This window comes from Calliphora vicina, chromosome 1 (genome assembly GCF_958450345.1).
Source record: "Calliphora vicina chromosome 1, idCalVici1.1, whole genome shotgun sequence".
Classification (NCBI taxonomy): Eukaryota; Metazoa; Arthropoda; class Insecta; order Diptera; family Calliphoridae; genus Calliphora; species Calliphora vicina.
In genome coordinates this window covers 107840396-107854003 of record NC_088780.1, presented here as the reverse complement: position 1 = coordinate 107854003, position 13608 = coordinate 107840396, and the positions used below count along the sequence as shown (strand labels likewise).

Genomic DNA, 13608 nt, shown 5'->3' with positions numbered 1-13608 from the left:
TGTTTTTTTAATTTTTTGGAAAACATTTTTTTTGGAATTGTTTTTTTTTTTTTAATTTAAAATTTTTTTTTTTGTTTTTTAATTTTTTTTTAATATGTAGACAAAAAAATTTTGATGAAAAAAAAATTGGGATTAAAAAATATTTTTTCCGATTTTGACCCATTGTAGGTCTTATATAAGTTATATTAGTAATCCAGATGTAGGTCAAAAATAGGTAAAAAATCGAAGTTGTTCTGGGTTTTTCCTTATATCTCAGCCATTTGTGGACCGATTTTCTCGTTTTTAAATAGCAACCGAGCCGGAAGAATGTATGTAAGTTATTTGGCTTCGGAAAGTTGATTACAACAGACATACAGAAGGACATCGATTAATCGACTCCGCTATCTATAAGTATCCAGAATATATATACTTTAAAGGGTCGGAAAATTAAATTGTAGAAATCACATGTTGTTAAAATTAGAATCAGACTTTATTTTAATTAGTCAAGTAGTTTTGAATACTACTGGTTTGAGTTTATTTATTTCAACAATCATTTTTTTTTTCAATCTGAACAGTAGTTTAGAAATTACATTGTAACATTCTATATATAAAGATATTTCTAATATAAAATATAAAACTTACGTATTCTTTTGCGTGCATCCAAATAGGCAGCATTTACAGCATCGTATGTAATACAAGTTGAGTCACCATTATAAGGACCTCTGTAAAAATAGAAAACAAATAGAAATAAATAAACAATAATAAAATTAGCACACTTTTCAACAAAATCAATCAGATTTATAAGAATTTCTTATCACATGTGACCATACGTTTAAACACAATTCCATACTCTGAATTTTGCCACCCTCATCTACAATCTACACTAGAAACGCCATATGGTGGCATATACATTTCCGTTTCTTACTTGCTCTCTCTTTTATAATAAGTTTATGCAGACAGTAATGAAATAAGATAATCTCATTATTAACATTTGAAAGGATTTTATGTACTTAAACCATTATCATCAGGACGTTTTCTACCAGAACAGTTGTTAACTTGTTGCTAACACTTGTGGTTTTCAGTTTAGTCTACTTTACACCAGCGTTGAGTTTAGTTGTCCTGGCGCAACTATGGAATGTGCCCAAGAAGAATTAAAGAAAATCCTTAAAAAATGTCAAACTAAAAAGGTTGATATAAAAAAGTTGCAAATAATTGACACATTCTTAACAGAATATAAAAAGCCAAAAACTAGAAAACAAACATACTGTAAAGTAGTAATCATTTTATGTTTAGTGGCTTATGCAGTGCATTATTATTTCAGTGATTTGAGTTCTAAGGTAAGATGGAATGAAATGTTAGATTTTTCTTTAAAACAAATTTAAAATCGAAAATTTTAGCGCTGTTCCTTGATAATGCCCCAACTGGTACGTTACGCATTTCGTCCTCCGGAAAATTGTAATTTTTGCCAAAATGTTGATCATATAGCTCGTGTTAGTGCTATATCATCCCAAGAGTTTGCTGAACGATATGCCTACTCAGCTACTCCTGTTATAGTGGAAGATGCCACTCAAAATTGGACAGCTTTGGAAGTTAGTGGTAGCTTTATTACTTTAAATCTTTTTTATAATAATTTATTTATATTAATTTTTCTTTTAGAAATTTAACTATTGGTATTTTCGCGACATTTACAATAATGCCAAAAGAAAACAGAAAATCTTAGATTGCCAATTTCTCCCCTATAAGACGGGCTTTCATGATTTGTTTGAGGCTTTAGATATGCCCCGACAAAGAGTGGATTTTCTGGAGGGTCATCAGGAGAAACCTTGGTATTTTGGTTGGAGTAATTGCAATCCCGAAACAGCAGAGGAATTTCGCCGTCATTATGGTCGTCCATATTTTTTGCCCGAGACTTCAGAGAATAATGCTGTAGATTGGTTTTTTATTGGCACTAGTGGTTTGGGTGCTCATATGCATGTAAGTGGACTGAATAGGGAAGAGAATTTGATTTTCAAGCATTTTTAAATAATTTAATTCAATTTTGATGTGGGATGAAAAGTAACAAAATTGTTTATGGAGGACAAGATACTCATTAGAAAGGCTATATTTTAATGGCCAAATATATTAATAGGTTGCAACATAATCCACATTTGGGTCACTCTATATGAAACATAACGAATTTTAGTACAAAGAATAGTTTTCTTTAATTAAGCAACCCCAGTTTTTTTTATGTAGGCCTGTTGCCTAAGAAATTGTAAAGAATTCAGAAAATACTGCAACTTTGTTAGTTTTAATGTACAGCACACGCAATGAAAAGACATGGTTCTGTATGGTTATGGCAACTATACTGTGTTCTTTGTAACAATTTATTGTTGTCGTACACATATAATTATATTAATTTCAACAGTAATTTCAGCAATTGTACACCCTAACTATGAAAGAAATTTTAAAGTTAATTTTTGTTAAAGTCGACTTTATTTTAAAATAGAACTTTTGTTTTTATTTGATAAAGCTTCAAAACTTTTTCCAACAACAAAAAGAAATTTCAAAAAATTAAAAAAACAAAATGTACATAATAGTTTAAAACAAAATGCTTTTTTTAATAATAAAACATTTTAAATTATATTTGAAATTTGTTTTATGGTACGAAATCTAAAATAATAGTCAACATTATGGACTTAAAATTGACTTTAAGGCTTTTGTAGTTAGGCTGATAAATATCTGAATGGTTGGTGTTTGTTATTTTTACATGTAAAGTTTGAGTGTCTGTAATTCTCATACGCTTTATAGTTTTATTTGTATTTCATAAACGAACAACAATTACAGTGAATATATTAGTAATATTATAATTGGGAAGTAAGTACAGTGAGGCCTTGATTATTCGTGATTCGATTTACCGGCAACATCTCTTATCCAAACACAATGTGAATAAAACGAGGGAAATGCCCTCTATTGAATACGATGAGTCGGAAGCATATACATACAAGTGATTCTGCTGAAGAACCAAAAGTAGATTTTGCAGTTTATGAATGGTTCCGGAAGGAACGATTTAAAGGAATTCCAATTTCTGTATTAAAAGCGAAGGAAAAGTCTAAAATATTCGACTTAAAATTAAACTTCAGCTGATTATATATGTAGCTACCACAATTTTTGTGGAAAAATTAACAGCCATTTCTTGGAAGTGTTTACCTGAGAGCAGTTTGGCTTGCCATAATGAAAACTTCATGGAATGGTACAAGGTATCAAAGGTGAGGCTAAATATGAACATTATTTTGTGCTAATGTTGCTGACACATACAAGTGCAAAGCATTAGTTATTCGATAAATTGCTAGTTCAAGAGCTTTAATAAATGTCCATGAGATTTCCGTAAGGCCAATACAAAAACTTGGGTAATAGAGCAAATATTTTAAGAATGCTTTAAAAATATTTTGTACCAAAGAGCTTTTTAAGAAAATCGGTCTATTATGATAAATGCCATTATCGAAAAACTATATGTATTAAAAAACTACACAAAATTGGCACTCAATTAACCGGGAAAATTGATTATCCAGAATGCTCCCAGTCCCGACCATTATGAATAATCGAGGTCCCACTGTATATTAAAACTAAAGCCTATAAAAATTAATTTTTTTATTCCCAAAAAGTAACTTTTAATTATAACATTATTACTTTGCATCATAATATGGTTTCATAATATGATTGCTTTGGATCATAGTATGCTTACTTCAGAACATTTTATGACAACAATATTACCATAGTATGATATTTTATGATACTAATAATGATCATAGATAGTTTGCACGACAATCATAAATCTTATCATAATATGTTGTTTTAGATTATGTTTACCACAACAATGTTTTTTCTCATTGTGCAGATGTAAACTCATGTTTTTTTGATTATTTAATACTGAGTTACGCCTTTGAGTCCAAGATTTTTATTGAAATTTTCTTCTAAGAAATTTAAAAATGTTCGAATTAACATTCCTCAGATAATTCGAATACATTTGAAATCCTTATCCAATCCTTTTATGATTTAATTTTTAATCATTTGAAGAAATGTTCCTTTCTTACAGATCGATAATGTACGCCTACCCTCCTGGCAGGCCCAATTGTCGGGCAGCAAACTTTGGCTATTGGCTCCACCACCCGAATGTTATTTTCAATGTAAATCATTTGATGCCATAGTCAAAAAGGGTGATGTCAGTAAGTTTTCCATTAATATCGCAAATAGTTTAGCACAAAATTAATAAAACTTTCATGTATTGCAGTTGTTTTAGACACCAACAAGTGGTATCATCAAACTTTTGTACAACCTGGCGATATAAGTTTGACCATAGGTGCGGAATATGATTAAAACGAAGCATAAAATAATGAAATGTAAATTTGAATATAAAAGAAACTTTAATGAAATTATTTTTGAAACTGAAATTTTACCAAAAGAAAGTAATAAAAACATAGTGTAAAAAGATGAATACGAAAGTGTATAAATTTATCGCAGGAATCAATGCATGCGCAGGGTTCTTTTAGAATAAATGCTATTACTTTTTTTTAAATCTGAGGATGTTATCTTAATCTAATTAAGTAATATTCACATTCATGTTAATTTTGAATTATGATATTCAAATTTAGTATTTGTATTCAGAGCTGTAAATGAATCATTTGTTTTTGATTTTAATTCGTTACGAATTAGCTACATTCTGAATTAATTCTTTCCACAACAAAAAAGAATTGAATGAAATTTGAATCTATTCAAACGAATTAGACAGAAATGAATGAATTTCCATTTCAAATGAATTTGTAAAAAGGAGCTGCAATTCGTTTTCAATGCAAATGAATCTGTAAGATGAATTGCAATTTGTTTCCTGAAAATGTTCATCATTGCTTTAAGCATTTTGGTATTTAAAATCATTAAAATAAGTTCGTTAGAGAAAAAAATATAAATTAAATATTAAACTACCTCGTAAATATTAAACTTATGATTCGAACCATTATTAATCCAAGTTTTCTTCAAACTACTAGTCTTGTTAAAAGAAAATCGTCATTGTATGCCATTGGAAAGAATGTATGGAAATTGTAATTACTAAAGGATCCTATAATTTCAACTCTCTTGGTTGAGAAATTTTTTATGCAGAATGTCAAACAGAGTGATGGACTTGAATGCTCAATGTTCTCAGTAGTTTTGCGATGCGGCCTACAAGTTTCATAATTTCAGCAGAATTCATTCCATTGTAGTATCAATAGAACTAGAAGTTAGTGTTCGGTTTTATCGAAACCAATGTATTTCATGACTTAAAACCGAAACCGAAAACCGACCATTCTTCTTCAGTTTTTCATTCATTTTAATTTTTCAGCCCAATTATGAAAAAAATCCCCAGGAGTTTTTTCCCTTTTCGTTTTTTTTAACATAGAATTTAAATAGGAAAAATGAGAAAAGGGAAAAAACTCCCGGGGAATTTTTTGAAATTGTTCTACGCTGAGGATTATTTAGCTTCCTTATTTCATACTAAGAGACATTCATTACAAAACTACTTCAAAGTAATACAGACGGAATGTAGTGGTCATATCAGAGCATGGGAAATTCAGATGACAAATGTTCCCCAGTAGTTATATTACTTCACAACTGATGTTTGACCTTGAAAACTATATAATATACAGACTGTATTTATTATGCGATCTTTATTTTTGAAGACTTATGTAGTTAATATTAAAGAAATTTCATCTTCTCTTCCATGTAATTCACTCTTATTTATATGGTTTAATGGAAATTTGAAACTAGTAAATAAATTTTGCAAAAACCCTAATAAATTATACTGCAAGTGAATTTAAGGTTTGTGTAAAGTAGGTGTGATTGGCACTTTGGCAAGAGATGTTGTGGCAATTAAAACCCGCAACCTTTTTTGTTTTTTGTATTTTGCATACATAAGTACTAGTTTGTACTCTCATACATAATTCTTGTAATAAGATCAATTGAAGTTGTATGCGAAAAATTATGTGTGTCTTGTGTGTTTTGCGCTGTAACTCAGGTTGTTGGTTTTTGGCCAAGAAACTGAAATTGAAACTTGTAAATTCCAAAGTGTAAAAACAGTACGTCTGTATGTGATTGTGATTTATACACAAAATAATATTTATTACATCACCTGTTGCTGCTGCTGCTGCTGTTCACTACTATTTTATTTATCAAGAGTGATATGCAAAAGTCATGTTAAGTTTTATTTTTTCATGGTTTGTTTTTTTCTTCTTTGCAGCTAAATTTTATGGTTGTTACTTTATTTTAGTGGCACTTAAGATATAAATATACATTATTTAATATATCAATCATATAGAGCTCAGATAAATTTAAATTTATTTTCATTTTTTATTTTGGAGCTTTTGCACAATCTTGAATGATCTGCATACAGTTTTATGTGGTTTTTTTGAGTTCTGCTTTATTTGTAAAGCGTTGGCGAGGAACTTTTTTTTATTCGTTCAAAATTTAGATCATTTAAATGTCAATGTTGTTGTTATATGCCCCAACTGTTTGTTTAAAGAGTGTCAAGTGTTTTTTTAAGTTTTCATTCATTTTATTTAACAACAACTTGCTGCTGTTCAATGCAAGTGGTTACTTTTGGTATGACCAAAATGTCATTTTGATTTTTGTTCAGAGATGACCTCTATTGTAAGACAACAAAAAATATAAAAATGGAAAAACGTGAGATGATTTAAGCAGAAAAATTCAATGATGCAATATTTTTTGTAAAACTATAATAATAGTTATAATAAACCATATTTAATTTATTCATATTGTTTAAGGAAACCTTAAACTTATTTTCGTGAAAGTCTTTAAATTTAATATAATATTTAAAACCTCCTATTAAATGCATTAACAACATTTTTGTGCATTAATATGCAGCACTTTGGTGGTTGTGTTTGCATATTTGTTTAACCTTTTCCTTGAACCACAACTGTCAGCCCTTCACTTTGAATATTGTTGAAATATTTGTGCAAGAAATATAAGATATTTATTCAATATGGAAAATTTAGTAGCTAGTCATAGATTTTGAATAATTGTTATATTTCTGTTTATTTTTTCATATCTTTCGAAGAAGATATACTGTGGAACAGAATTTCACAAAATATTGGGTAATGTTTTCAAATTTTTAACTTTTATTTTGATATATTTGTACAATATAAATTTATTCAAAGTATTGACCATTATTAACTATGACCTATTCCTATCATTCTGGCAACATATGGATTCCAAGACAAAATAAATGTTCATCTTTTGAGGCCAAGAACGTATCAAGTAGTCGAAAACAGAAAGTAGTCGGACGGACTGAAGGACTGGACTATAAAGCGGGTGAAGCAAAACTTCCCAACCACTTAATTGTAAATACTTTTTAACATGTATGGCAACATGTGGCCGAGCGTGGTCATGATGGAATATTACGGTTAAATGTCTGGTCGCATATTTTAAGCGTTTTTCGTCAAATGCTCGCTTCACTGGTTTCATGTGATTGTTTGGCCAGATTTCAACAGCTCATAATTGATATGACGCTTATGCTCCAGGAATTCTCCCTCCCCAAAACAGAAAAGTTTTCATATAAAAAAGAAGAAGAAAAGAAAAATGTAGAACAAATTTCGATTTAACCTCCCCCAATGGTTGACCTGGCTCCGCACCTACCTTAGCGCCATGGAAATTTGGCTTCGGTGTCGATTCGGTTTATTGGCCGAGCTTCACATACGGTCTCTTACGCTTCTGGTTATCTTAATGGATCCATTTTTCATCACAAGTAATAAATCAGCATGGAGTAATGTCTCTTCAATTGGTCTTCAAACTTTTTTGGCTGCCCTGGGCGATCTTTGTCTTCCGTGTTAAAATCACCAACTCTGAATCGCACAAACCATCTCTCGCACGTTGAAAACGATGCAATACATTCACCATAAGCATTGGTCAGTGTCACTTTTTTCCAAATTAAAGAAGTAAAGCAAAACTTCCCGCATATGACGCTTTGTTGATACAAAATTCGAAGCAAAAAAAACTTTGTAGTTTACACTATAATGTTCAATAACTAAGTCAGAAAAAACAAGTAAGAAAGCCCCACCATATAATATCCTACACTAAGTAAATGAGCAAAAACATTTTTCTTTTAAAATATCAATAATTTATATTCGTGAGGGATTTTCGGAAGTGGGTCTTATAAGGGAGCTATGACCAATAATGGACTGATCACCACGAAATTAGGTCGTGTTATTTGTGTCTATATGAAAGTTATTTACGTTGAATTTTATGTGTATACCAACATTTTTAAGAGATTTTATCACGTTAAAGTGATTTTCGGAAACGAGTCTATATGGGGCTATGACTAATTACGGACTACTGACTTACTGATCACCACGAAATTAGGTCGTGTTATTTGTGTCTATATGAAAGTTATTTACGTTGAATTTTATGTGTATACCAACATTTTTAAGAGATTTTATCACGTTAAAGTGATTTTCGGAAACGAGTCTATATGGGGCTATGACTAATTACGGACCGATCGTAATAAAATTTGGTGACAAGAATTTTGTATATATAAAACTTATTTGGAGCGAAATATGTGTAGATACATGTATAAATTAAACATTTATGACTGATAAAGTCCAATTTTGGGAAGACATTTGTATGGGGGCTAGGTGAAATAATGGACCGATTTCAGCGAGTTTCAATAGGATTCGTCATATGGCCTAGAAAATAATATGTAACAAATTTTAACGAAATATCTTCAAAATTGCGACCAGTACTTTGCTCACAAGGTTTACAGCCAGCCAGACGGACGGACATCGTTTAATCGACTCAGAAAGTGATTCTAAGTCTATCGGTATACTTTAAGGTGGGTGTTAGTCACATTATACTCTCCCCACTATGGTGGTGTAGGGTATAAAAACAGATATGTATCCTTCATAATGGCACATAAGTTATTAATATCAAAAATCGCGTTCAAAAGATACGCCATCTATTTATTGTAAATAGCGCATTTTCAGAAAATGAAATCAGAATTGAGACATGTCGATATTCATCCCATTTTCAAGTTCAAAATTATGTGTTGAGTTGTTTTCCAAATGTTCATAATAATTTTTCCTTTATTTTTCACAACTGTATTACATTGCAAATTGTACGTGATTTCTATGGCTTTCTTAATCATGCGTTAATATTTATGTGTTATTATGACCACTTTTTATTTAGATATTTCAAATATCTAATAAAATATTAATGTGTTTTTGTATTTAACATCATTTGAATGTTATTAACATCATTTGAATTTGTACAATAATTTTTCACACGATTTTTTTAAGTAATTAAAAACCACGTACATTTGGTCAGCTGCATGATCGAAATTTGCTTATTTCATGCAGCTAACAAACAATAAAAGTGCCATAATTGTACATATGTCATAAGTGCCATTAAGATTAGCAATAATGAACTATGTCGAACATGTTTGAAGAGCACGGCATGACAATGTTCGGGATGACACTTGCAACATTTGCAGTCCTTCATTGTACACATGTTTCTAGCTGGTAATTTCGATTTATTTCACGAAGTCCGGAGAGCATAAAAAAGTGAATTTGGCATGAAACTTTATTCCTGAACATGTTTAATTAATGTTACACCTTTCCAAGTCCGACTTGAGGAAACAAAGAGTAATAAACTGAAATAATTTCTGACTCCTATGATCTACAAAATGGCTTAGATTCTTTTATAACTGCCTATTAAAATTGGATTCCCATATAATATTTTAGATCGCTTTTTTTTTGCAACAGTCGAAGATCTTGCTTCAGTTACATTTTATCAATTGTGAAAATGCCACTGTTTACTCTATATCTGTAAATTATTTCATTGCAAGTCAATTTAGACTTATATCTCTTAAGCATCTGAATACCTAAACGATTTGTAAAACAATTTTCTATTACAATTTTCTGTCTTAACTTCATCGTTATGGGGAAAAAAAACGAAATACCTCTTGTAATCTTACTACATTTTAATTATTTTTATTACAAGTTTTATTTTTAAGTTACCAAAAGGTTTTGTAATCCAAACACACGCAAACACACAGACAGAGATCAGCAAAAGTTTAGAATTTTTTCCATTGCCTTATTACGTGCACAAATGCAAGATTGACACTTTACTTAGTTGATTAAAGCATCACATGTGTTGATCAGTATCATGCATGATACAGTTGGATATATAGTCACATAATCGAACACACACAAAAAAGGAAGACTGAATTTTAACACCAGTTTGCGAGTGGTTGCCGAATCGATGAAAGACATCCGCAAAATCACCATATAAAGAAAGAGTTAAGCCATAGAAAAAGTGCACAAGTTTTTTTGAAATCTATTATAAAGTAACCAGCCAGCCAGGAGCAGCAGCTGTCGCAGCTGCTAGAGTGGTTGTACTGAAAGTGGCATGAGTTTGTTACGAATTAGACGCGTGTCAAATACATTAACAACAAATGCGTGTTACCGCCCCAGTTACTTATGTTTGTTGCATGTTGTGCAGTTACCATGGGTTGTATTATTCAGTATGTGCTTCAACATATTAAATAATTGGCCAAACAACATCCAAAAGAGAGATTTATTTGTACAAATATAGATTTTTGTTCGAATATAAAACATACCAGTAAACAGTGACAATTACATACAAATGGAAATTAGTTTAAATTTTGTTTAATATTTCTGTAAAACTAAATAATATTTACAACGAAAACATAAACTAGTTTCATCTTGTGGTAAATCAAAAATTTATAATTGGTGGCTTTTCTTAAAAATTGGCATAATCAATTAAACATTTACAGAAATATTAAAAAAAAAATTTAAAATTTATTGGTCATATAAATAGTTAAGCCACAGCTACTGTATTAGGGGGTAGTTGATATTTAAATATGCTACTGATAAATTGTTTAAGATGGCTTCAAACAGCTGAGCATGACATATGAAGGCATTGTGGAACACAACTTAGGCATTGTCTTCATGATTGGGCACATCAATTTATGTGCGTTGCAATGACACAACATCACAATTTTAACAATATACAACAATTCATTTGAGTCTGGCAACTGATAAGGTAATTTTGAATACGATATTTTTGTACAGTGTTGTGCAGTCCTTTTAATGTGTCTTATCAAAACAAAACTATAGAAAATGTGTCTCATCATCAAGACAAATTTCTACGGAAATAGCGTCTCATTATTAAGACAATTTTCTATGGAAAATGTATCTTCATCATCAAGACAATTTTCTATGGAAAATGTATCTCGTCATCAAGACAATTTTTTATAGAAAATGTGTGTCATCATCCAGAAAATTTTCTATACCAAATGTGTCTCAATATAAAGACAATTTCCATAGAAAATTTGTCTCAACATCAAGATAATTTTCTATAGAAAATATGTCTCAACATCAAGACAATTTTCTACAGAACATGTGTCTCAACATAAAGACAATTTTCTATAGAAAATGTGTCTCAACATCAAGACACTTTTCTATAGAAAATGTGTCTCAACATCAAGATAATTTTCTATAGCAAATGTGTCTCAACATAAAGACAATTTTCTATAGAAAGTATGCCTCATCATCTAGACACTTTTCTATAGAAAATGTGTCTCATCATCCAGACACTTTTCTATAGAAAATGTGTCTCAACATCAAGACACTTTTCTATAGAAAATGTGTCTCAACATCAAGACACTTTTCTATAGAAAATGTGTCTCAACATCAAGACACTTTTCTATAGAAAATGTGTCTCAACATCAAGACACTTTTCTATAGAAAATGTGTCTCAACATCAAGACACTTTTCTATAGAAAATGTGTCTCAACATCAAGGCACTTTTCTATAGAAAATGTGTCTAAACATCCAGACACTTTTCTATAGAAAATGTGTCTAAACATCCAGACACTTTTCTATAGAAAATGTGTCTAAACATCCAGACACTTTTCTATAGAAAATGTGTCTAAACATCCAGACACTTTTCTATAGAAAATGTGTCTCATTATCCAGACACTTTTCTATAGAAAATGTGTCTCATCATCCAGACACTTTTCTATAGAAAATGTGTCTCATCATCCAGACACTTTTCTATTGAAAATGTGTCTCAACATCAAGATAATTTTCTATAGCAAATGTGTCTCAACATAAAGACAATTTTCTATAGAAAATGTGTCTCAACTTCAAGATAATTTTCTATAGAAAGTATGTCTTAACATCAAGACACTTTTCTATAGAAAGTATGTCTTAACATCAAGACACTTTTCTATAGAAAATGTGTCTTAACATCAAGACACTTTTCTATAGAAAATGTGTCTTAACATCAAGACACTTTTCTATAGAAAATGTGTCTCAACATCAAGACACTTTTCTATAGAAAATGTGTCTCAACATCAAGACACATTTCTATAGAAAATGTGTCTCAACATCAAGACAGTTTTCTATAGAAAATGTGTCTCAACATCAAGACAGTTTTCTATAGAAAATGTGTCTCAACATCAAGACACTTTTCTATAGAAAATGTGTCTCAACATCAATACACTTTTCTATAGAAAATGTGTCTCAATATCAAGACACTTTTCTATAGAAAATGTGTCTCAACATCAAGACACTTTTCTATAGAAAATGTGTCTCAACATCAAGACACTTTTCTATAGAAAATGTGTCTTAACATCAAGACACTTTTCTATAGAAAATGTGTCTCAACATCAAGACACTTTTCTATAGAAAATGTGTGTCAACATCAAGACACTTTTCTATAGAAAATGTGTCTCAACATCAAGACACTTTTCTATAGAAAATGTGTCTCAACATCAAGACACTTTTCTATAGAAAATGTGTCTCAACATCAAGACACTTTTCTATAGAAAATGTGTGTCAACATCAAGACACTTTTCTATAGAAAATGTGTCTCAACATCAAGACACTTTTCTATAGAAAATGTGTCTCAACATCAAGACACTTTTCTATAGAAAATGTGTCTCAACATCAAGACACTTTTCTATAGAAAATGTGTCTCAACATCAAGACACTTTTCTATAGAAAATGTGCCTCAACATCAAGACACTTTTCTATAGAAAATGTGTCTCATCATCTGAACACATTTCTATAGAAAATGTGTCTCATCATCTGAACACATATCTATAGAAAATGTGTCTCATCATCTAGACACTTTTCTATAGAAAAAGTGTCTCAACATCAAGATAATTTTCAATAGCAAGTGTTTCTCAAGATAAAGACAATTTTCTATAAAAAATGTGTCTCAACATCAAGATAATTTTCTATAGAAAATATGTCTCATCATCTGAACACTTTTTTATAGAAAATATGTCTCATCATCTGAACACTTTTCTATAGAAAATATGTCTCATCATCTGAACACTTTTCTATATAAAATGTGTCTCATCATCTGAACACTTTTCTATATAAAATGTGTCTCATCATCTGAACACTTTTCTATATAAAATGTGTCTCATCATCTGAACACTTTTCTATAGAAAATATGTCTCAACATCCAGACAATTTTGTATAGAAAATATGTCTCATCATCTGAACACTTTTCTATAGAAAATGTGTCTTAACATCAAGACACTTTTCTATAGAAAATGTGTCTCAACATCAAGAC

General features: G+C 30.4%; 2 protein-coding genes across 2 annotated transcripts in view; one reads left to right on the top strand and one right to left on the bottom strand.

Moving 5' to 3' along the window:
• Positions 1-13608, bottom strand: part of cysu (Curly Su) — an 88618-nt gene that overhangs the window by 20073 nt on the left and 54937 nt on the right. The window contains exon 3 of the mRNA XM_065515461.1: positions 622-701. Coding sequence (XP_065371533.1) covers positions 622-701 — 80 coding nt within the window. The remainder of the gene's footprint in view (positions 1-621; positions 702-13608) is intronic.
• Positions 1110-4358, top strand: LOC135955268 (bifunctional arginine demethylase and lysyl-hydroxylase psr-1). Its single transcript, XM_065505607.1, has 5 exons — positions 1110-1316; positions 1377-1568; positions 1636-1953; positions 4052-4181; positions 4247-4358. Exons 1-5 carry the CDS (start codon positions 1110-1112, stop codon positions 4330-4332), a joined length of 933 nt encoding a protein of 310 aa, XP_065361679.1. The 3' UTR covers positions 4333-4358.